Source organism: Hyperoodon ampullatus (genome assembly GCF_949752795.1).
Source record: "Hyperoodon ampullatus genome assembly, chromosome: 12".
Lineage (NCBI taxonomy): Eukaryota > Metazoa > Chordata > Mammalia > Artiodactyla > Ziphiidae > Hyperoodon > Hyperoodon ampullatus.
The window spans coordinates 76044729-76070009 of NC_136925.1; the positions used below are offsets into that span (position 1 = coordinate 76044729).

The following is a 25281-nucleotide window of genomic DNA, read 5'->3' on the forward strand; positions in this document are numbered from 1 at the left end:
ATGTTACAAGAGACAAGGAAGGACACTATATAATGATCAAGGGGTCAAACCAAGAAGAAGATATAATGATTATAAATATATATACACCCAACATAGATCACCTCAATACATAAGGCAAATGCTGACAGGTATAAAAGAGGAAATTGACAGTAACACAATAATAGTGAGGGACTTTGACACCTCAATTACACCACTGGACAGATCATCCAGACAGAAAATTAATAAGGAAACACAAGCTTTAAATGACACAATAGACCAGATAGATTTAATTGATATTTATAGGACATTCCATCCAAAAACAGCAGATTACACTTTCTTCTCAAGTGCGCACGGAACATTCTCCAGGGTAGATCACATCTTGGGTCATAAATGAAGCCTTGGTAAATTTAAGAAAATTGAAATCATATCAAGCACCTTTTCCGACCACAACACTATGAGATTAGAAATGAATTAGAGGGAAAAAAATCATAAAAAGCACAAACACATGGAGGCTAAACAATACGCACTCAATAACCAAGAGATCACTGAAGAAATCAAACCAGAAATCAAAAATTACCTAGAGACAAATGATTATGAGAACACGACGATCCAAAACCTTTGGGATGCAGCAAAAGCAGTCTAAGAGGGAAGTTTAGAGCAATACAAACCTACCTCAGGAAATAAGAAAAACCTCAAATAAACAATCTATCCTTACCTCTAAAGGAACTAGAGAAAGAAGAACAATTAAAACCCAAAGTTAGCAGAAGGAAAGAAATCATAAAGATCAGAGCAGAAATAAATGAAATAGAAACAAAGAAAACAATAGCAAAGATCAGTAAAACTAAAAGCTGGTTCTTGGAGAAGATAAACAAAACTGATAAACCTTTTAGCCAGACTCATCAAGAAAAAGAGGGAGAGGACTCAAATCAATAAAATTAGAAATGAAAAAGGAGAAGTTACAACAGACACTGCAGAAATACAAAGCATCCTAAGAGACTACTACAAGCAACTCTATACCAATAAAATGGACAACCTGGAAGAAATGGACAAATTCTTAAAGAGGTATAACCTTCCAAGACTGAACCAGGAAGAAATAGAAAATATGAACAGAACAATCACAAGTAATGAAATTGAAACTGTGATTAAAAATCTTCCAACAAATAAAAGTCCAGGACCAGATGGTTTCACAGGCGAATTCTATCCAACATTTAGAGAAGAGCTAACACCCATCCTTCTCAAACTCTTCCAAAACATTGCAGAGGAAGGAACACACCCAAACTCATTCTATGAGGCCAGCATCGCCCTAATACCAAAACCAAACAAAGATACTACAAAATAAGAAAATTAAAGACCAATATCACTCATGAATATAGATGCAAAAATCCTCAACAAAATACTAGCAAACAGAATCCAACAACATATTTAAAGGATCGTATACCATGATCAAGTGGGATTTATCCTAGGGATGCAAGGATTCTTCAATATATGCAAATCAATCAATGTGATACACCATATTAACAAATTGAAGAATAAAAACCATATGATCATCTCAATTGATACAGGAAAAGCTTTTGACAAAATTCAACACCCATTTATGATAAAAACTCTCCAGAACGTGGGCATAGAGGGAAACTACCTCAACATAATAAAGGCCATATACGACAAACCCACAGCAAACATCATTCTCAATGGTGAAAAAATGAAAGCATTTCCTCTAGGAACAGGAACAAGACAAGGATGTCCACTCTCACCACTATTATTCAACACAGTTTTGGATGTCCTAGCCATGGCAATCAGAGAAGAAAAAGAAATAAAAGGAATATAAATTGGAAAAGAAGAAGTAAAACTGTCACTGTTTGCAGATGACATGATACTATACATAAAGAATCCTAAAGAGGCCACCAGAAAACTGTTAGAGCTAATCAATGAATTTGGTAAAGTTGCAGGATACAAAATTAATGCACAGAAATCTCTTGCATTCCTATACACCAACAATGAAAGGTCAGAAAGAGAAATTAAGGAAACAATCCCATTCACCACTGCAACAAAAAGAATAAAATACCTAGGCATAAACCTACCTAAGGAGGCAAAAGACCTGTATTCAGAAAAATATAAGACACTGATGAAAGAAATCAAAGATGTCACAAACAGATGGAGAGATGTACCATGTTCTTGGATTGGAAGAATCAATATTGTGAAAATACTACCCAAAGCAATCTACAGATTCAATGCAATCCCTCTCAAACTACTAACAGCATCTTTTACAGAACTAGAACAAAAAAGCTTAAAATTTGTATGGAGACACAAAAGACCCTGAATAGCCAAAGCAATCTTGAGGGAAAAACACGGAGCTGGAGGAATCAGACTCCCTACCTTCAGACTATATTACAAAGCTACAGTAATCAAGACAATATGGTACTGTCACAAAAACAGAAATATAGCTCAATGGAACAGAGATAGAAAGCCCAGAGATAAACCCACGCACCTATGGTCAACTAATCTATGACAAAGGAGACGAGGATATATACTGGAGAAAAGACAGCCTCTTCGATAAGTGGTGCCGGGAAAACTGGACAGATACATGTAAAAGAATGAAATTAGAACACTCCCTAACACCATACACAAAAATAAACTCAGAATGTATTAAAAACCTTAATGTAAGACCAGACACTATAAAACTTTTAGAGGTAAATATAGGAAGAACACTCTTTGACATAAATCACAGCAAGATCTTTTTTGACCCACTTCCTACAGTAATGGAAATAAAAACAAAAGTAAACAAATGGAACCTAATGAAACTTAAAGCAAAGGAAACTATAAACAAGACAAAAAGACATCCCTCAGAATGGGAGAAAACATTTGCAAATGAATCAATGGACAAAGGATTAATCTCCAAAATATATGAAGAGCAGCTCAATATTAAAAAAAAAACAAACAACCCAATCAAAAAATGGGCAGAAGACCTAAAAAGACATTTCTCCAAAGAAGACATACAGATGGCCAAGAGGCACATGAAAACCTGCTCAACATCACTAACTGTTAGAGAAGTGCAAATCAAAACTACAATGAGGTATCACCTCACACTGGTCAGAATGGGCATCATCAGAAAATCTACAAACAACAAATTGGGAGATTGGGATTGACATATATACTCTAATATGTATAAAATGGATAACTAATAAGAACCTTCGGTATAAAAAAATAAATTAAATTAAATTAAAAAAAAGAAAATCTACGAACAACAGATGCTGGAGAGGGTGTGGAGAAAAGGGAACATGCTTGCACTGTTGGTGGGAATGTAAATTGATACAACCACTATGGAGAACAGTATGGAGGTTCCTTAAAGAACTAAAAATAGAATTACCATATGATCCAGCAATCCCACTACTGGGTATATACCCAGAGAAAACCATAATTCAAAAAGACACATGCACCCCAATGTTCATTTGCAGCACTATTTACAATAGCCGGGTCATGGAAGCAACCTAAATGCCCAATGGCATACAAATGGATAAAGAAGTTGTGGTACATATATACAACGGAATATTACGCAGCCATAAAAAGGAACGAAGTTGGGCGATCTGTAGAGATGTGGATGGACCTAGAGACTGTCATCCAGAGTGAAGTAAGTCAGAAAGAGAAAACAAATATAATATATTAACGCATATATGCGGAATCCAGAAAAATGGTACAGTTGAACCGGTTTGCAGGGCAGAAATAGATACACAGATGTAGAGAACAAACTTATGGACACCACAGGGGAAAGTGGCGGGAGGTGTGCTGTGGTGAATTGGGAGATTGGGATTGACATATATACACTAATGTGTATAAAATGGATAAATAATAAGAACTTGCTGTATAAAAAAGTAAAGAAAATTATAAAATTCAAAAAAATTTTTCCCTTTAATAAATAAATAAATTTAATTTAATTCAAAAAATTAAAAAGACCATGAACAATAGTAGAACTAGCTGGGCACAGGGTTAACTTAATGGAAGAAACTGAGGCTCACCTAATTGGGTATTCATCCTTAACTTGGGCTAATCAATACATTTGAGACAAACCAAAGAAGAGGCATCAATAGGTTAAGGTCAACTGTCAACCACCAATGCCACCGAGAAGCAAATGGTAGGAGTAAATGAAGCAGATGAACGATACCAGCCTAAGTCAGATGAGAAAACCACAGCATGATAAGGATGTAAATGCTTTCCTTTCCTGAAGGACAAAGGATCCTGGCAGGATACAGCCCTGCTGAATAGCTAAAGTGTAAAAATGAAGTTCAGGCCATGGGCAGAGGGCACCTTGGACACCCGTAGACAAGATTACAAATCATGATCTGAAATGATTTGAGAGTCACTAGACTAGGAACAGTTCCAACAGGAATGAAATCTAAACAGCACAGAGACAAATGGTTCATAAGATGAGGTCTAAGCATTGGGCAATGTGAGACTGTTTAAACAAAGAGTGAGGGTGAGGGGTATGTGTTCCCTACGGATTCCATCCTGAGTCCTTTACAATCAGTCACAGGCTGCATGTAGAAGGCTACACAGGCTTTCGAGATTCATCCCCAGTGTCCCCCAGTCACTTTGTTTGTTTATCCAGATGTTCCTTGTCCTGGGTTGTCTTGTCCCTTGATGTTCACTCACTTTATGCTCCTTCAATTGATGCCAAAGTCTGGCGCTCAGCAACCTGGAGATAAGACACTGTGCATCTTCTCCACCCTCCACTCCTCCACCATCCTGACCTCTTCATCCCTCAGCTGGAGACAAACTTGGACATTGCACAAAGTGAAGAAGGAAGGCGATGTTAATTAGTACTTTCCATTGGGTATCACTTACTCGCTTCCTCATTTGAAAACGAATTGCATTGGGTTGTGTGTGTTTTTGTTATTTTCAATCCTTTCTGGAACAAGTAGAATATAAATAAAAATTTCTCATGATCTGAAACCAGACCCAGAGTTGCTTTATTTTTTGGTTAATACCTGTCGAGTTTTAAGTAGTTACTATTCAGAGAGAGAGAGACAGAGACAGAGAGAAGTCAGAGAGGCAGGGAGGGAGAGACTAAGAGATTGAGTGAGTCCTACCAAAAGAGTTAACCTGGGGGGAGAGGCACCCGCTCTGTGGCCACTAACTTTGAGCTGAGGAACAACATAGGAGTAACTGTGAGACAGGGCAGAATGTAGAAGCAGGAGCAGGGGCCAGCCATGGAAGAGCATCTGTGTATTTCACACTACAGGAACTGCTCTGCAGGTTAAATAATCACTGGCAGGAATACAAGGAAAGATGGTAGCATCTTGGCCCCTATTATTTTCCTGACTTCTCACAACTTCTCCCTCCCACTCACAGCATCAACCTGAGAGCTGAGCCAGTGGTCTGGGTGATTCAAGGAAAAGGAAAATAAAACTCCAGTACCTCAACTGCCTACATATTATTACATCAGGGTTGGAGATTATTGTTTGCCTTGCATTCTTGATTTCAAGATTATATTCTGCAATGTAAGGACTAAATTCAGTGTAATTATAACACAGGTAGTATTGTTTTGCAAAAATGTTTGTGTCATTTTGAATAAAATGCTACTGATGGTGCTGCCCTTTGCTGAATGGGAATCAGTCCGTTCATAGAAAAGGAAGCATCAGCTCCTGACATAAATCTCCTTTCAGAAGTTCCCATTTAAGTCAGATGCAGATACCAGGAGAGCTACTCTCCTTCTGGATTAGGTAGTTTGACTATATCTGGAGAAAATGTTTGGGAACTTCATGCAAAAATATTCCATAATAATGGGGAACATACCAACTTATATTCAAACTTTTAAGTCACTGATAATGATAATTAGATTTTCACCATCTTATTCTTTTGAAGACTTGCTCACTAAAATGATTATACAACTGATTCTTAAAAAGCATACAGTATATCACATTTAGTCTGTTTCTTACTGTAAAATCCAATACAGAAAGAAGAGCATCCTACATCAAAAGATTATTAATCTTACTTATAATAGTGAAAAGTGAGACCCAAAAGAGGATTAGTTAAACCAACTATGGTGCATATCTAAAATGGAATAATTTAGCCATTCAATGTCAATGTAGATTTATATTTATTGACGTGTGAAGAAGTGCACTATATATTGCTCCATTAAAAAATAACTACAGAGAATAAAAGAGTATTCACTATATAGTATATAGCTACCTTTTCTCCTCTATAGGTGTGTGCACTGAAAAACATGTAGAAGGATATCCACCAAAATACTTAGATACATCTGTCTGTCATCTATCTATCTGTCATCTATTCATCTACCTCAGTGAATTGGAGACATTATCACTTTGTTGTTTATACTTTTCTATGCTGGTTGAATTTTAAGAAACATACTATTTGTATAATCTGAGAAAATTAAGCTATCTAAATTTTGGGAAAAAATTTAGAAACCTGTCTAATACATTTTTTGGTTAATCTCACTGATAAAATGCTAAAAACAATTAGTATAGTTTATGAAGAATATTTTTGCTTAAAGTATAGCATCTTACTAGCTTTCCATTTGGACTTATTTCTTTCAGGCCATGTAGCTAAAAAAGTAATGATAAAAATCTCTGTATTTTCTAGACATCTATCTTAAATTATTAAATAGCCAACTAGCAATGGAGATGTTTTTGAAAAATGGACTCATGTTTCCTCTCTCAAACCAGAAACAAAAGCCACCTGGTATTTCAAAGCACTGATTGTTCTTGAAATGTAAAGGGAGTGTCTAATGTTCTGCATTGATAATCTGACCTACATAGAAGCTATTTTGGATAACAGGAAATAGTTATCTTTATCAAACACATAAAAGCTGTCATTAATGTATAGCTGGCTATGAAGCAACTCTGCCAGGAAGAAATGCATTACAGCACTTGAGTCCAGTGGTTTGCACTTAAGCCTGATTCAACTTTTCCCTTATAAAACTCCCTTTCTGAAGCATCAATAACTGAGCCAATTAAAACCAATGTCAGGTTGGAACTGAACATAGCTTTCTGGGTAGAAAGGCTTTCTTTATAGTTTGGAGAATAGGAACAATTTTGTTTTTCTAAACACAGATGTTTAAAGATATTTTTATAGTTGTGATCAAGGATTGAGGTTTTAGTAATTTAAAAATTATTTTAAATGACTCTTGTAGCTATATGTGTTCATTAGAGTAATGCTTGGTTTTAAATAAAATGGGCAGAGTATGCCATTCAACTAGTTCATACCTTCCCCAAACCAAAGTTAAAACACAAAGTTCAGGAAAGTAATGATTAACAATTACTATTCCTAAAAGTCTTGGACACAGAACAAAAGCCAACTTTTCCTGGTATAATGAACAGTAGGTTAACATTAAAAAATCTGTGGCAGGGCTTCCCTGGTGGCATAGTGGTTGAGAGTCCCCTGCCAATGCAGGGGACATGGGTTCGTGCCCCGGTCCGGGAAGATCCCACATGCCGCGGAGCGGCTGGGCCCGTGAGCCATGGCCGCTGAGCCTGCGCGTCCGGAGCCTGTGCTCCGCGACGGGAGAGGCCACAACAGTGAGAGGCCCGCGTACCGCAAAACAAAACAAAACAAAACAAAACAAAACAAATCTGTGGCCTAAATGCACCGTGGATGCACCATGGGGAAGGAAGCGAGCATCTTTCATCCCTCCGTCCTCCCAGGCCGTGGCTTGGCAGTGCTTCGAGAAAAGGAGCCACAGTTTGCTGTCCACAACCCAAAGGCCCATCTGGAGTGAGGCGAGAAGGGGGGCTCATTGGCAATTCTGTCAGACTGTGGCCTAGTTCCCGAAAGCTGGCATGAGAATTAACACGAGGAGGGGCCAGTGCCCGAGGCGGAGCGTCAGCACAGTGGTAGCCAGGGAGGCTCCTGGGGCCATGTCTGGCGTCAGACCAGGAGGAATGTCAACCTACTTCCAAAGCATCCTCTGCCCCCAGTCCAGAGTGACCCGTGGCAAAATTCTTCAATTGTGGTTACAAACTGGTTACTAGCTTTGAAGTCCCGTAAGGAACAGGACACGACTGTCAGTTTCAGAGTAAGATCCTCTATGCTTAACACAGTATCTGGAACATAGGAGGTGTTCAATTTATATTTGTTGTAGGAATGGAATATCTGCTGAATGGCCACTCGTTACTGTATTTCACAAACAAAAGATCACACAAATGCAAAGAAACTAGTCAATTGCATGGCAAAGCTTTCAGAAGAAAAAGCGTCCTTGAGAATAACATTATTTTTTAAGCTACAGCCTATAGTTAATAATTTCTAGTTCAACTGATGACAGCAAATAAGTAGTCTCTACAGAGAAATTTTTGCAATAGCCCTATTGAAGCAACAGTTAAAAAGTCAAGTGATGAGCTCTCTCTCTCCCCCATCTCCCTCTCTTCCTCCCTCTCTCTCTCTCTCTCTCTCTTTCTTCAAAGGCACATTGCAGAGGAGGTGACTTTACTAACCTAATATACATTCAACAATTGTTCAGTGAACATTTACCATATTTTGCAAAGTTGAGACAGACGTTGGCTATGCCCCTCAACAGCTCCAGCTATTTGTAAAAAGTGCTCTAATTAGAGGTAAATACAAAGTGTAAGTTTTTATGTGAACTAAGCACACACTAAATATCAACCTTGCTTTTCAACTCAGAACAAAGCTGAAAAGGCAATGCTTATTAATGAGCCATATAATTTTATCACGAGGAGAAAATTCCATAATTCTGGAGAAACTCAGATAATCTAAGGTCCTAGTCTGATTTTGCCTTAACTAAATGCATAACTTTATACAAGTTGTTTAATCTTCAGGAATCTCAATTGCTCATCTTTAAAAATCAGAGTTAGACAAGATCTTTTACGAGTTTTCCCTCAAAAATGATAAGATTCCATAAGCCTTTCAGGACACTTAGATTTCAATCACTGAGTGTTACCTAGGGAATCTAAAAAATGCAGATTTTTATGGGTAATGTTAAACAGACAACGTGATATTTTTAATATAACTGGCCATCTTCCAAATATTTATAGATACTTGATGGAGTTTTATGTGACCACTGCTATCATATTAAACTCAAAAAGTATGTCCAAGGCTCAATGGTGTCATGAAACTGTTCTTTTTAAAAGTACAAAGTATCAAAAGAAAAAAATATACAAGGCTTTAAAATATATCAGAACTACCACTCCTTCTTTGTCTGATTATTGTGGTGGTGAGCTATTATTTTGAAAAGGTGCCATTTTATCACAAAGGTGAGACATGTATTTCATAGAAAACAGACATTATAAAACCAAACAGAAAATGTTAAAGAGTTCTATTTGTAAATGGGCAGAAGATCTAAATAGACACTTCTCCAAAGGAGACATACAGATGGCCAGTTGGCAAATGAAAAGATGCTCATCATCACTATTATTAGAGAAATGCAAATCAAAACTAAAATGAGGTACCACCTCACACCGGTCAGAATGGCCATCATCAGAAAGTCTACAAATAAATAAATGCTGGAGAAGTGTGGAGAAAAAGGAACCCTCCTACACTGTTGGTGGGAATGAATTGGTACAGCCACTATGGAAAACAGGATGGAGGCTCCTCAAAAAACTAAAACTAGAGCTACCATATGATCCAGCAATCCCACTCTTGGGCATATATCTGGACAAAGCTATAATATGAAAAAATACATGCATCCCTATATTCATAGCAGCACTATTTACAATAGCCAAGACGTGGAAACAACCTAAATGTCCATCAACAGATGAATGGATAAAGAACATGTAGGGGGTGAGTGTGTGTGTGTGTGTGTGTGTGTGTGTGTGTGTGTGTGTGTGTATATATATATATATATATATATATATATATATAATGGAATACAACCTAGCCATAAAAAAGAATGAAATAATGCCATTTGCAGCAACATGGATGCACCGAGAGATTATCATACTAAGTGAAGTAAGTCAGAGAAAGACAAATACCATACGATATCACTTATATGTGGAATCTAAACTCTGACACAAATGAACTTATCTACGAAAGTGAAACTGACTCACAGATATAGAGAAGAAACCTGTGGTTGCCAAGGCGTGGTGGGGAGGGATGGATTGGGAGTCTGGGATTACCAGATGCACACTATTATATACAGAATGGATAAACAACAAGGTCCTACTATATAGCACAGGGAACTAAATTAAATATCCTATAATTAACCATAATGGAAAATAATATGAAAAAGAATTTAAAAAGAGTGCTATTTATATACACATGTTTCCAGTCTGATTTAACTATGCTTTATATTAGTTCATTAAATTCATTAATTATGCATAGGTGTCTACCTAGCATAATTATGGAAATAGAAAATTATCATAACATTAGAACATGAAATGATCTCAGAATATTTGACACTCACTGTATGAGACCCATGAACTCGGCAATGCTTTCACAACTAAATGTTATCATGCCTTTTGACTTGTAAACACAAAAGCCATGCACTCTTTAGGGATTTTTCACAACTTTACTGAATAAGATGAAGTCAAGACACAAGAAATTTCCACCAAATCTTTTTATATGGCCTGTATCACGTTTCTTACAAATTTGACTGTAGTGCTACTAATCGTAGAACAGAGATATTAAAGGGATATAATTCACGTGAATACATCTAGAAATAAGAAAATAATTCCTAGTTTCTCATCATGATTATTCAGTACAACCTAAATGTTTTTGATAGAAAACTGGATATTAAAATAATTAATAATCAAAATGATCTTTCCTTTTGATGAAATGGGTGTGTGACTTGGGTACTGTATGGGACCCTGCACCCAGGTGGGTCCTATACCCAGATTGGCCCTACACATGGCTCAGTGTTCTGCTGCATATTAACTGTTCTTAATAACTGTTGAACAAGGGCCCACACTTTTATTTGTACTAAGCCAAAATAAAAAATTACATAGCTAGTCTTGTCTCCTATCCATAATGATCCAGTTGATCATTAGCAACTATGCAAAAGAATAATCTTGAAGGAATATGTACTAATGTATGAAAAGCAAGTTACCCCTCAATTTTCTCTGAGGTTGGAGTACCTCATATATCTACTTATGACCTTGGCTTATCATTTCACTGCTCAAGAACTCTGTCACTTCATCTTCAAAATAAGAACTTCAAATTATAAATGATAAGTCACTTCCAATCTAAACAACCACACCAGTTCTATAAAACTGGGACCTGGGCTTTTAAGAATAAGGTGTTTTCAACTCAGGCAAAGTAAAAGATTACATGAAAATAATTTAGACCATTAAATGGTCTGCTAGCCTGGTCAATTTACTTAATTACATCTGTGTGTTTTGTGGAAATTTCATTTATTCATTCATTTATTCATCAAACATATACTTACACATCATATCTATCACCCAGTTTATAAATTCCTTGTTAATTATCATGTCACTCCAGTAGACTTCAGCCCCACAAGGAGAGAAACCCCATATATCATATTCACATCTGTAGTCAGAGGACTTGGACACAGCAGATGCTCAAAAAATATTTGCTAAATGCAGGCATGCACAGTTGGATGAACTGAGTACCTACTACATGTCAAGTTTTGTGCTCAGTACTGGATATCCAAAGTTGACTAAGACAAGACCTCTACCCTCAAGGTTCGAATATTCTAATGGGACACAGAGAGAAAGAAACAAACCATGACAGACTGATATAATCAATACTTTAACAGAAGCATACTGAAAGTAGAGGACAAAGGAGGAGTCATTTCACTTTGGCTGGTGGCATTGGGAGAGTGGAGACAATGTGTTATCTGAGTCTTAAAGCCTCAGTCAAGTCTAGGTAAAGAAAAAGAAAAAGGGGAGAGAGAGACAGAGAGAGAGAGAACATGCAAACACATGGAAGTGAGATGGAAATTAGCTTGAGGAAAACCAGAAGTGGTTCAGGGTGGTGGAAACAACATTTATGGAGGGTGATCAGAAACAAAGATAGGAAGTTAAAAGGAGCCACATAGGAAGATCCATTTCGAATAATGAATTTATCTTAAAAGGTTATGATGAGTCATTGTAGGCTTTGAAACAGGGGGAAAGACCCAACTGGAGTTGTATTTTGAACAATCTCTTTCACTATAATATCAAGGGTACTGTTTAGTTTAGCTCCCGGGTTTCTGGGTAAGAATTCTACATTTTTCTCTTCAATATTAGAGCAATGAATGCTCATTTCAACCACAAGTGGATAAAAATCTGTGAGAACTCTCAGAAAAGTAAAGGAGCTGAAAAATGTGACTACGAGTATTAATTAGTATAATTCTTGGCAACATGAACACTATGGCCCATAAAATAATAAGAACATCAGCAACAATAACAAAAAAACCCACAAGATAAGTCCTGGAAATTTCAAAATTCTTCCCAAATCAGTAAACAAGTCATCAGTATAATAAAGAATAAATAGATAAAAGGGATTCAAAATGCCACGTGAACAATGTTGGTGACACGTGAGGAGAAAGGAGGCAAAAGAATGGAGAACAGCTGTTCTCATAATTCAAGGTAAATAATCTTTTTAAAACATGGGTGGGGACCAGTGTTTACTAAACATGAAAGATTAATATCAGCAGAGGAAGGAATTGTTTGTTTTTAATCCAAGAGGTCATTGTGAACAATGAGGAAACAAAAAGAACATAGGTTACCATAGAAACCATTTAAAAAATACTAAAGCAAACTCCACTACTTCCAAGGAATTTAAAATCTTACATAAACCATTTCACCTTGACTCTGTTTGAGGCAGTTGTCAATTCCTCCTTCTCCCATTTTCATTCATTTATTTGAGTAAAACAAACAGAAAATTATCATTTGCCTGTCCTCAGAATTATGGCAAAGCAGCACATATTCTTACACGATAACTTCTAGCTAAATGAGTACATGATTAACTGAATCCTATGACTGATAATTGCTTAATTACAAAATGTCATGCAAAGATCAGGAACTATGTATTTAGGTGTGAATACCACATAAAAAATGTGTCAATATTCTCATTAGCTCCAATTAGAAGGAAAATATAAGAGAAAAATAATAACCTGGGGTGTGAATAGTTTCTATAAGGCTTTTAAGATATATCAGGAATATATCACATGACATTTAAAGTCTAGCACTTTTTCCCTTTATCGGTATCTATTACCTAACTTATACATTCATGAAGCCCTAAAGTTCACAGGCACCTGTGTGGCCTTCATTTTCTTACAGAGGCCAGCCCACGGCCCCAGGTTTGACTCAACACAGACGGAGTTAAATAGCTACCAGCACAATGACTGAAAGAGTTCTCCCAAATGCAAACGTCATTTTCCCAAATTCAGTTACAGCATTTGGGGGAATGGTACCTACCACCCCAGTCTCGATGGAGGGGTAATCCCAAAGTCATTACAATGATTCAGATAATCCAAACACTTTGAATGTCATACTTTCATTATGTCCTAGAGGAGCTAACTCAACAATGACCAAAGCAGTGAAAAGAGATGTCGCCGACTCCATAAAGACTTTCTCCAAAACAGGAGAAGAATGCTCTTAGTTTTGTTATGTGGAACGAGTCTAGAAAGATAAAGTCAAGGGGTGCAAATGGAGATTTATGAAGGAAGGAGGTGCACTAAGATGCAAGAGTCACACACAGGTGTCCAAAATGGCATCAGTGGACGCACCATTCTCACGAGGACAATCCTTCAGTTCATAGCAGGGCCCCCAACTCCACAGGATGGAGAACTGATTAGGGCCTGAGTGAGAGCTATTTTATTCTTAGGAGGCATTATTGATTGGGCTCAACATCAATATAGAATTTTATTTATATAACTAATTCTTAAGGAATTGCTCTTATCCAATTAACTTCCAAGAACCTTGCAACTCTTTACGGGCAATGCACGGGACCATTCTTTTATTCTTCCAGAAATGATTTTGAAACTATATGCATCAACTCAGGCCTGATATTTATATATAAAAACCACATAATTTTTTATGTGCTATAAACATTGAAACCTGCACATGTAAAGAACATTAACGGCATCAACACAATTGATCACTCCGTCCTTGAACTTTCTCCTTTGGCTGCCAGGGAAGCCTTCTGTCTTCTTTCTTCTGACCACAGAGGCTGCAGCTCTGTCTCATATGTGGGGCTCTCCTCATCCTTCCGCCCCTGATGTTGGATGTTCTAGTTCTCAAACCTCTTTTCTATCTATTCTTATTCCCTGGGTGGTGTCAGCCCATCCCACAGCTTTAAATACTCTCTGTGTGCTTATGATTTCCAAATGTTTTTTCCAGCTGTGTCTTCTCCCTTGATCTCTACAGTCCCAGACACTCAATGACTATCTTGGATGTCCACCAGGCATCTAAAATGTAACATGTTCCCCCAGAGCTCTTGATTTCCCTTCTCAACCTTATTCCCAACAGTCTTATATATTTCCTCATTTCCAAATGAAAAATGAAGGGGCCAACTTTCACTCCTCTCTCTCACACACCACAGCCAATCCATCAGCAAAATCTTTTGGCTTTACTTTCGAAATATATCTAGATTTTTACCACTTCTGTCTCTATCCACTGTTTAATATCTAGTCGAAGGCACTCTTATCTCTCTTCTGAGTTATCAAAGTTGACCCTCCTAGTCTCCCTGCTTCCACCACTGAAAATCAGTCTGATATTAAGTATTTATATTATATTCACTCAACAATACTTATGAATTGTCCATATTAGGAAATGCACTGTGCTAGTCAATGTATAGGGCACTGACATGCATCTGACCCAATTTCTACCTTCAAAGTAGTTGACATAATTTTAGCATTTGTAAACTTTTGTGAATTTTGATTTAGCAGTTTTCTTTTTCTATTTGAGAACCAATATTTTTACAGGCCTTTAAAAATCCTGAAGGCTTCAGGCACTTTCTCCATAATGCATAAAAGGCTCTGCAGAAGGAAAGGCTTGGAGCATAGGGCATTATACAAATGTAAATGCTTTAATACATTTAATAGTAATATGAACGTGTAATATATCTTTAGGAAGGAAAGATGTGTTTAAGGCACGACAGTTACAAAAACAACACACACATCTGAGGGGTCAATACAGTCACCCATTCAGACTGGACAGGTGTCCTTAAAATGATTTTATGGTCAAAATCCAATTTTGATTAAAATTCAGTTCAAGATTTTTTTTAAAGAAAGCAAATAAAGTAGGAGCCAATTTAACTGGTTTCTTCCTTTGTTTTAACGTATGTTTTGACTAATCTCATCTTCGATTCCTTAATTTAGGGATCATGATTTATCTACTTGTTCATCAAATATTTATTGAACTATGATGTTCCAAAATATCATTGTTTTGTGTTGAGTTTTGTGTTATATTTAAATTTGAGATGCTGTCATATAATGTCCATTATAGGAAGAAAGAGATTAAACCAAAAGGAGAATTTCAGCCTAAATATGATAAATGGATCTTTGACACTACTTTGTAGTTTAATAAGAAGATTCATTAAGTCAAAGCAACAAAACTTAATCTTTAAAGCACTATAAAAAATCAGAATCTTGGGGCTTCCCTGGTGGCGCAGTGGTTGAGAGTCCGCCTGCCAATGCAGGGGACATGGGTTCATGCCCCGGTCTGGGAGGATCCCACATGCCGTGGAGCGGCTGGGCCCATGAGCCATGGCCGCTGAGCCTGCACGTCCGGTGCCTGTGCTCCGCAACGGGAGAGGCCACAACAGTGAGAGGCCCGTGTCCCAAAAAAAAAAAAAAAAAAAAATCAGAATCTTCACAAGATGGCAAATTTTTCCTACCAATGCTTATTTGATGTTAAGCTAAAAGAAAATTAAGTCTTCATTAGTTATAGTCATTTATTCTACTTTTCAGTAAGCTTTTTTGTTAGTCTGAGGATTTTTTTTTTTACAGTAAAATGGATTTATAGGAAATACTATATTTAACCAAAAAAGTTCAATCTTGATCATAAAAACAATTTTAGGGGAAGGCCATGATTATTTTTTTTGTACAGTTAGCAAATTTCATAGATATATCTCCAAGAGTAAATGTTTACTCCTTTCCTCATTTGTTTCTCTTTGATTTCATTCACAAGGTTTAAAAATCAAAGTTTAACCTTGCAGTCAACAATCCTTTTTTTTTATTAAATTGATCTCTATGTGACACACTATCCTGCCCATTTGAGTCTTCTCTGGCATTTACCACTTGCTCCGTAAGGTTGCATGGATGCCACCCTTCCTTGAAATAATCAACACTGATACTTTAATTTAAAAATCCTAGTAGACGATCTTCAAATGAAAAAAATGTAATTGATAAAAGTGAGTTAACAAATCCTTTTTAAGCAAACGTTATGTAGAAGCACTATGAAAAATGACAAAAGCCTTAACCTCTTGTCACTATCTTAAATCTGAACAGTTCAACATTTATTTTTTTAGATGTGATTTTAAACTAAAGTGACTCCACAAGCTACCTGTTAAATAGATTCCTTTAGTAAGCCTTTAAAAGCAGAAAATGTATATACTAATTATGTGTATTTAAGATTTAAAAATGCCCTGTATTATGCCAGTGTCTAATATTTGCTTTTATTTAAATATTTAAATATTAAATTGCTAATATTTAAATGGATGAAAGTTACAGAAACATTCATAGTTCTTAAGAGCAAACAAAACTCTGCATTGCAGTCTGTCTGCTCATCCATAATTCAGGATCCCAGCCTAAAACATTATGCCCAAACAAGTACAAATATTGGCAAAGGTGAAATATTGAACTGCTACAGTAGCAGCTAAATTATGTAGCAATCTACGTGTATGCCTTAATTTGGTAGCACTGGAAGTAAAAACTAAAAGCAGAAAAACAGTCAACAATTATGGTTGTAAACTAAATAAGCAAGAGAAGAAAGCCAAGTTACCATTATTCAATGTTACATGCTTTTTATTAGTTATACATGGAGCTGATATGACAATAAAACCCAAGAGGGGGAGAAAAACATTAGTTGCGTGGATTATCTATCCAGGCAAAGGGAAGAGGATTCTAGAAGAATGTTCTTATATATTTGAACTTTGAAAATAGCAACTCTGGTTCTATTTAAGTTAATAAAAATTTCCTGTTCCTCAAATAAATTCCCTCACTTGTCTGAATTATCTGGGTAATAATGCCAGCCCTCCGTTTACTAGGATCTTGGCCCCTGGTTTGGAGGCTCTAGCAGGCAAGAAAAGTTACTCAATACCCTTGGCAGAAGACAGGTCTCCTCTGGCCGGCTGACTCTTGTTTGGGTTCAAAGCATCAGTAGGATGCACAGTGAGAGCTGAGACGAAGAGGAGGCCTTGCCAGCTGAATCGGCAAAATTAACCCAGCAGATCAATATGTTAACAGACAAATCCGCAGATCACCTTTCCTTCCAGCCCTGTCATTTGGCTTTCAATGTTGCAGGCTAGATGTGTTGCATCTTGTACAGACCTTACATTTTGTTGTCACCAATTACCTATTTTATGACCTAATTGATGCTAAAAGTTAATGATAAGTATCTAGGGCTCAGGAATTTTCTCTCCTTCTGAATTGTAAGGTTTATTGTTCTAAATTTGTCAAGTACCCTTAGGACATGTTATAACTCTTTCTTATACTAGAAAGGAAAAAAAATTATACAGTAAGTATAGTCCCTTCATTATGTAATAAAGTTACTTGCTTTATACAATACAGAATATATAAAAAACGGTTAACATTCCTCCCCAAATCTGCATGACTAGCCCAATTTGCAACAAACTGTCAGGCCTGTGCCTTCTCACCCAATTTTCTTCCATGACAATCGGAACAGCTGACCATATGACAGTATTTATAGTTATTAAAGCACCTTTTGTCTATTACATCACCGAGCTTGACAACAATCTTGAGAGGGCTGAGCAGGGTGAAAACAGTCCACGTTTTGCAAGTGGGGTCCCTAAACACATAGATGCTAATTAGGACATTTACCGTCACAGGCCTAGGGTGCGGGGAGGGTGGGACTCCAAGGCTTTCCCCCACTCCACCCACCTCTCAAGCAAAACCATCTGTACATCCACAAAAACAAACAAATGAACAAAGCGCCGAGCCATCAGTACCCTTCCCTCTCCTCTCACCCCTAACCATCACCTTAATAAAAAAATTTTTATTGATGTATAGTTGCTATGCAATATTATATAAGTTATTACAGGTATATAATACAGTGATTCATAGTTTTTAAAGGTTATACTCCATCTATAGTTATCATAAAATATTGGCTATGTTCCCTATGTTGTACAATATATCCTTGTAGCTTATTTATTTTATACATAGTAGTTTGTACCACTTACTCCCCTACCCCTATATTCCCCTCCCCACTTCCCTCTCCCCACTGGTAACCCCTAATTTGTTCTCGATATCTGTGAGTCTGCTTCTTTTTTGTTATATTCACTAGTTTGTTGTATTTTTTAGATTCCACATATAAGCAATATCCTACAGTATTTGTCTTTCTCTCTCTGACTTATTTCACTTAGCATAATGTCCTCCAAGTCCATCCATGCTGCTACACTACCAAAAAAATAAAATAAAATAAAACACTGAGGCATCAGTACCCTTCCCTCTCCTCTCACCTCTAACCACTACTTTAATAAAAGAATTTTCATTCAAACCAAAATAAGTATAAAGATTAGAGTGCTGGTAGAACCATAATCTGATTCTGAATTAAGTGTTTCAAACTTACTTTCTACACCTTTCCTTTGTTGTCAATATGTATCTTATCCACAGAATTTTCACATTTAATCATTCAAAGGAAAATCTGCTTCATTACCTAAGTATCTTCCCACACTTTTGCAAAGAACCCTAAGTTTCCATTCCATCATTTTGAAGCTGAGGTTACTGGGGCACAAAATGGTTCAGTCATTTGTACCCAGGCAAACGGCAAAGACGAACAAGACAGAGTAAAGAACTCCGAGTTCGGTGTTCCATCCACCCAAGTAAAGAGGTACCACTTAAATTGGAGATCCTTGGCAATGGGGAGACCCAGTCAAAGGTTTTTCAGCCTATGGAGGAGGTTTATGCCCACATATTCAGCAAGGATCTGGTCTTTTATCTAACCAGGTTCTTTCCAGCATGATGAGTGGGATTTTTCAACAATCAGTGGGAAACAAACGCCGCTTGCACTGAAGCATCACAAATCAGCCCAGGCAGTTGAACATGGGTGGGGGTCACGTGACTGCAGGAGCTTCAGTCAAATTGGTGGTCTCCGGTCAGACAAAGAAAAACACCCATTCTCACTGATAGCCTAATTTTCTATAAATCGGAGCATGTTCCGGGTCATGAACAGCCAGAAGTAAGAGTTTGGTCTGTATTTGAAAGTGTTTTCACTAACTGGAAATGACTGCTCGTGTGCATATTAAATGCATTATAAGCCAGGAAAGTGGGGCTGTGACAGATTAATACGATGGCTGCGGTGCAAAGCCACATGCTCAAAAGCCAAGCTACAGTATTATGCTCAAGCTCTCTTGACAAAGCCTAGAGCAAAACACTGCTAAGTATGGCCAGTTTTATATCCTGATAATAGCCATTTGAAGCCTGGGAGAAGTAACATGAGGACTGTGACAAAAGAAGCAATATTTTCATATAGGTGTAGATGATGATTTTTTTTCTGGTTCAAGGAATACACATATTAAAGAATTTAAAAATTCACACTTCAGAATTCATCTATGAGCTGCCATAACATTTCACTGTTAACTCTCTTGTGTAAAACCATTTGGTGCTGGAGAAAGAACACAGGTGAAGGATGGGGTTCCAGTCCACACAGGGCCACTAGCCATTAATCTCGTCAGGTCATGACACGCCTCTGGGCCTTTTGGCCTCTTTTTGCTTAAAGACTTTCTAGATGTCCAAGAGCTTTCTCACTGGGATAACTAAACCACTGGTTTACTTATTTGACTGTAGCATATAGTTATTTGTCCACCATTGTCATGATATCCTCATCAGGGCCTTGTCATGGTGCTGTATCGTCATTTTTTATTGAAAGACAGTTTGCCAATGACTCAGTTCTCAGCCAGACACTGAACTGAATAGCTGTTAAGGTCACACTAATGCAGACACAAAACCAAAAAAGGAGCTTTGTCTTTTTTCTACTTAAAGAAGACAGCATCTTAAAATAGCATGGACTAGTTTGAAAACACTAGGATAAAAGCCATCATGGTGCTATTCCTTGCTGCAGCTTCATAAAATTGAATAAAAATGCAAGCAAACCGAAGAGAATCTGAGGTAAGTCGGCATTTAAAATTTAAAGCATATGAGAAAACAAAACAAAATCCCCTGACGTTTCTGCCCCTTACCTTGCAGCCTTTGCATCACGTTGGCGATGTCCCGAGAAGCCCGCGAGGCTGTCCTGGAGGCTGCCATGGTCCCACCTTGGCATGGAACCACGAATGGAGACTCTTTGCCTGACGTAGTACAGCCCTAGGCCCCTCCAGAAAACATACTTGAACTTCTCCAGTTCTGTCGAGTCATGGACGAATCCCAGGCACTCACAGCAGTCAGCGAAGAGATCTCCCAGAAATCCAACCACTTCTTTTTTCTTCTTTTGCTTTAAGACTGTCCTCTTAAATGAACTCAGGAACCTGAAAACCAAACAGAAAAGGTTCAATATTTTTAAAACATCTATATAGGTCACCCGAGTGCAAAAAGTAGAGCTATCTTTATTCAAATTGAAGAGATGATTCATCTTTTATTTCTGAAGTGAAATAACTAATGTAAAAATACTTATAAACTACAAAGTAGTAGGCAAATATGAGGAATTCTCATGGTACTTGGTAAACACATAATCAAAACATACACAGTAAAATTGGTTACTAAAAGGAGAAGTGTTCATTTTTTTCCATGTTTTCTTTTTAAACTAGACCTTTTTCATTGATCTGTGAAAGTGAAAGTACCTGTATTCAAAACGCCGGTTCTATTTCTTAATATTCACAGGTTCTCTTATCTGAGCTATTTTAGCCTACTCTGCACACCTATTTTGCTCTGTTGTGTTTGTACACTTTTTAGGAATGAGATCAGATCTTAGCTCCTAAAATTTGATGAATTGAAACAGGATAAATATAAAACTATTTCATTCTAGAAATTCAAATTTCAAATCTTGTCATTTTAGAAGACAATGGGTTTGATCTAGCTTTTCCCTCCCCATAGAAAGATTCTAAAGTAAGTTGGAAGGCTGGGGTGGGATGGGGGGGGCTAACAGAGAGAACAGTTTCCTTCCAACACCTTTCCTTCCTGTATTCTCTGCTTTGGTCAAGTTTAATTCATCATGCTGGACCGGGGGAGGCAAAAAAGAGATAAGAGAGTAGTTGATGAAATCTTGACATGGAGACATGTACTTTGAACATGAATTTCCTAATCCTAGGGTTAGCCAAAGAGGAGGTCTTGCCATGAACAGGACAACTGATGACAGAAAGAAGAGGAGGGTGAAAAATGTACCCAGAGAAAGAAATTTAACGAAGACACCAAACCAAGGGGGCTTATGTGAGCATGATACTTTTACAATTCATACTCATCTCTGGGCTATGATGATGAAGGTGAAGAAAAGAAACAGGGCTTGGGCTTCCCTGGTGGCACAGTGGTTGAGAGTCCGCCTGCCGATGCAGGGGACATGGGTTCGTGCCCCGGTCCGGGAAGTTCCCACATGCCGCGGAGCGGCTGGGCCCGTGAGCCATGGCCGCTGAGTCTGCACGTCCGGAACCTGTGCTCCGCAACGGGAGAGGCCACAACAGTGAGAGGCCCGCGTACCGCAAAAAAAAAAAAAGAAAAAAGAAACAGGGCGGGGGCAGGGGAGGATGGCAAAAGCAAGACAGTAAAGAAAACACAGCGCATCTATGTGTGTGGTCCACCTTCATCTATGGGATGGTCCAGCTTCGGCAAGGAGATCAGAGGAGTCTATGAGTGCTATCAAACATTATAACGTGAATGTGTGGTCATAAAACTTGTATTATTTGTGAAGAATTGGTTAAGTAATACAGTATAATTACAGATTACAACTGATTTTTATTTATTTATTTATTTATTTATTTATTTATTTTCAGTATGCGGGCCTCTCACTGTTGTGGCCTCTGCCGTTGCGGAGCACAGGCTCCGGACGCGCAGGCTCAGCGGCCATGGCTCACGGGCCCAGCCGCTCCACGGCATGTGGGATCTTCCCGGACCGGGGCACGAACCCGTGTCCCCTGCATCGGCAGGTGGACTCTCAACCACTGCGCCACCAGGGAAGCCCTCTCCCTCTTTCTTTTGATGCCGCATTAAACTCAGAATTCCTCTGCCTGTGTCCAACTTTAGCTGGTATACCCAGTCTTACTTCCACAGTATAACTAACACATTCTGAGCGTCAGAGTTCAAGGCTGGGGCAGCAGGATGAATATGATACACAGCTTACTGCTTGAGGAGCTTAGAACACAGTGGAAGATACAATATAGAAAAACTATTATAACAAAACCATGGGTACAAGCAAATACAGAAATGAAGGATACAAAGGATGGGCACTAAACCAATTTGGAGGTTCTGAGATTGTCCTGGGAGGGAGCTAGCCCCTGACCTGAGCCGTGGTAAAGGGGTTAGAGGTAGTCAGGTGAAAAATACAATTTGTGGGCTTCCCTGGTGGCACAGTGGTTGAGAGTCCGCCTGCCGATGTAGGGGATGTGGGTTCGAGCCCCGGTCCGGGAGGATCCCGCATGCTGCAGAGTGGCTGGGCCCATGAGCCATGGCCGCAGAGCCTGCGCGTCCAGAGCCTGTGCTCCACAATGGGAGAGGCCACAGCAGTGAGAGGCCCGCGTACCACAGAAAAAAAACAAAAAACAAATACAAGATGCATGCCAGGCAGGATGGATAGCTTGAGCAAAGGCATGGACACAAGAAACAGCATGATTTGTATGTAGAACTGCCAACAGTCAGTGAGGGACTCTACCAGGTGACATTCTGGGGCTGAGGCTGGCAAAGGAGGGAGCCGCCAGATGGCTGAGCCCTGTGTGCCCTGCCCAGAAGCTGGTCCTCAGTCTCCAGGAGGCAACAGGAAACCTTGAGGGATTTTGAAGCTGGACGTGACCACGTGTGATTGAGGTTATTCTAGCTACATTTTTTTTTTTTAAGTACATTGCTCTTTTTCTCTTTTTTTAAAAATTTTATTTATTTATTTTTGGCTGTTTTGGGTCTTCATTGCTGCACGCGGGCTTTCTCTAGTTGTGGCAAGCGGGGCCTACTCTTCGTTGCGGTGAGCGGGCTTCTCATTGCGGTGGCTTCTCCTGTCGTGGAGCACAGGCTCTAGGCGTGCGGGCTTCAGTAGTTGTGGCACACGGGCTCAGTAGCTGTGGCTCGTGAGCTCTAGAGCGCAGGCTCAGTAGCTGTGGCACACAGGCTTAGTTTCTCCCCAGCATGTGGGATCTTCCCAGACCTGGGCTCAAACCCGTGTCCTCTGCATTGACAGGCAGATTCTTAACCACTGCACCTCCAGGGAAGCCCATTCTAGGTACATTTTTTAAGGGTGTATTTGAGGTTGACAGCTCAAAGTTCCAGGAATATCTGTTAGGAAGGTATCTCAGGCACCCAGGTGGAAGATGATGAGAGACTGAAACAGGATGGTGAACGGAGGGTACAGTCCAAACAAATCTTGAGGAGGCAAAACGTGCAGGACTTGGTGACTGGGGGGAGACAGGGAGTGGGGGGTGAGGTAGGCAGGGGATCGTGAATGACTCAGGGCTCTGACTTGAGGTTCTGTGGGCCACGGTGCCATAGGCTGAGCTCATGAGTAGAGGTGCTGTGCGGGTCACTATTTCCCCAAACTCTGCAGTTCAGACCCTCACATCCCTGCTGAACAGCGTCTCAATTAACCCTCCACACGCTCAGCTGAGCAAATCCAAAGGCTCGCTGGACCCAGCCCAGGACCCACACTCTGTGCCAAGCCCCCGCTCACATAGCAGCATGCTTTCAGCAATTCCCTCCGTTCCTCCAGCACCAACAAGCCACACTATGAGAAGTAAGACCTGTCTTATAATCCTTACCAGTTAGTCTTATCTCCCTCTAATCAGACCGTGAACATTTTGCAGGCATAGAGATCATAACTCTTGCTGTTTTGACACCCCACCCACTGATATTAACTAGAACCCCGAACACATCCCAGCCCCCAGTACATATTTTTGTTTTCTGAAATCACTTTCACTCTCACTCCTTTGCCGGAGTGAGTCACATAAGTGTCTAATTTTACATTTAATTATTGTTTTCCTCTATTCATCACTAAAGCATGAACGTGTAGTTTTCTACAGGATCACCCTCAGAAAACTCCTTCCTCCCCACTGCAAAAGATGTTGAGGCAACATCCTTCCCTTTTTAGCCATAAGATTAAATATTTTGCTTTTACCATTCATGTACACACGTATTTCCTATTTTGTGAAATGATGATATTCTTGCTTTTTACTGATACTTAAATGTAAAGGGCCATGTGATTGGATAAAAATTTCAAATTAATCAGACAAAGATAATACAAGGAGATTTTTACAAGATATGTGTTCTGGATGTTAGAAGATGTGAGTTAGGACTTAGCTTTGCTCTGACTAGCTGGATGATTTTGAGCTGGTTCTGTGGATGGAGGTCCTCAACAACCACCTGACATGGGATCCTGGTAACGGGAAATGCACAGACTCTGGACTAAAAGAGACATGGAGCTGAGTCTTAATTCTGCCTCTTCCTGTCCATGTGGGCATGACCTACAGAACTAGGACATGAGAGGAATGTCCAGCACCGTCAATGATCTCACTAGTCCCAGGCTAATTAAGAGTTTTTAATCAGGTGCAGGATATTGGGCGGGGTGGGGGGCAGGAAGAGAGGGTGAGGGAGGGGAAGGGAGACTTAGGGAGACACTGATGGGTTGTGTGCCAATTAATAGTCCTTGCACCATCTTCTAATCATTTCCAGGGAAGGAACTAAGATTACAAAGCAGCTAATTATATCCACCACACCTAGCAGAGAGGTAAGAGTCCTGTATTTATTATGTCATACAGCAAATGTATTGAGAAACCACATGTAAAGGACACCGGTACTGAGTAAATAGCAGTGAACAAGACAGATAAGCCCCTCTTAGAGTTTATGTACCAGAGCGGGGGATGATACAAACAATATTACAACAAAGTAGGTTGCGTATTGTAATGGAGAAATCCAGGGTACTGTGGGAGCAAAGAAAATACCCAACCACTACCATCTGCTGCATTTATCATGCGGGATGCAGAGGGAATTTAGAGTATCTGCTATCTGGGATTCTCCTATCTGAACAAGGTACTCTTCTTAACACCAACACCTGTGAAAAGCACGGGACTGAATCATCACAACTTGACTTT

At 38.9% G+C, this 25281-nt stretch overlaps 1 protein-coding gene across 4 annotated transcripts in view; it reads right to left on the reverse strand.

Annotated features, from left to right (window-relative positions):
• The window catches only part of SYNE1 (spectrin repeat containing nuclear envelope protein 1), a gene marked incomplete at both ends in the record, with an annotated part of 450185 nt that extends 429845 nt beyond the window's left edge, over window positions 1–20340 (reverse strand). For all 4 annotated transcript variants that reach the window (XM_079716491.1, XM_079716490.1, XM_079716492.1 and 1 more), the window contains one exon: window positions 20248–20340. In XM_079716491.1, the coding sequence (XP_079572617.1) occupies window positions 20248–20314 (67 nt within the window). The remainder of the gene's footprint in view (window positions 1–20247) is intronic.
• Window positions 20341–25281: the final 4941 nt, after the last annotated feature.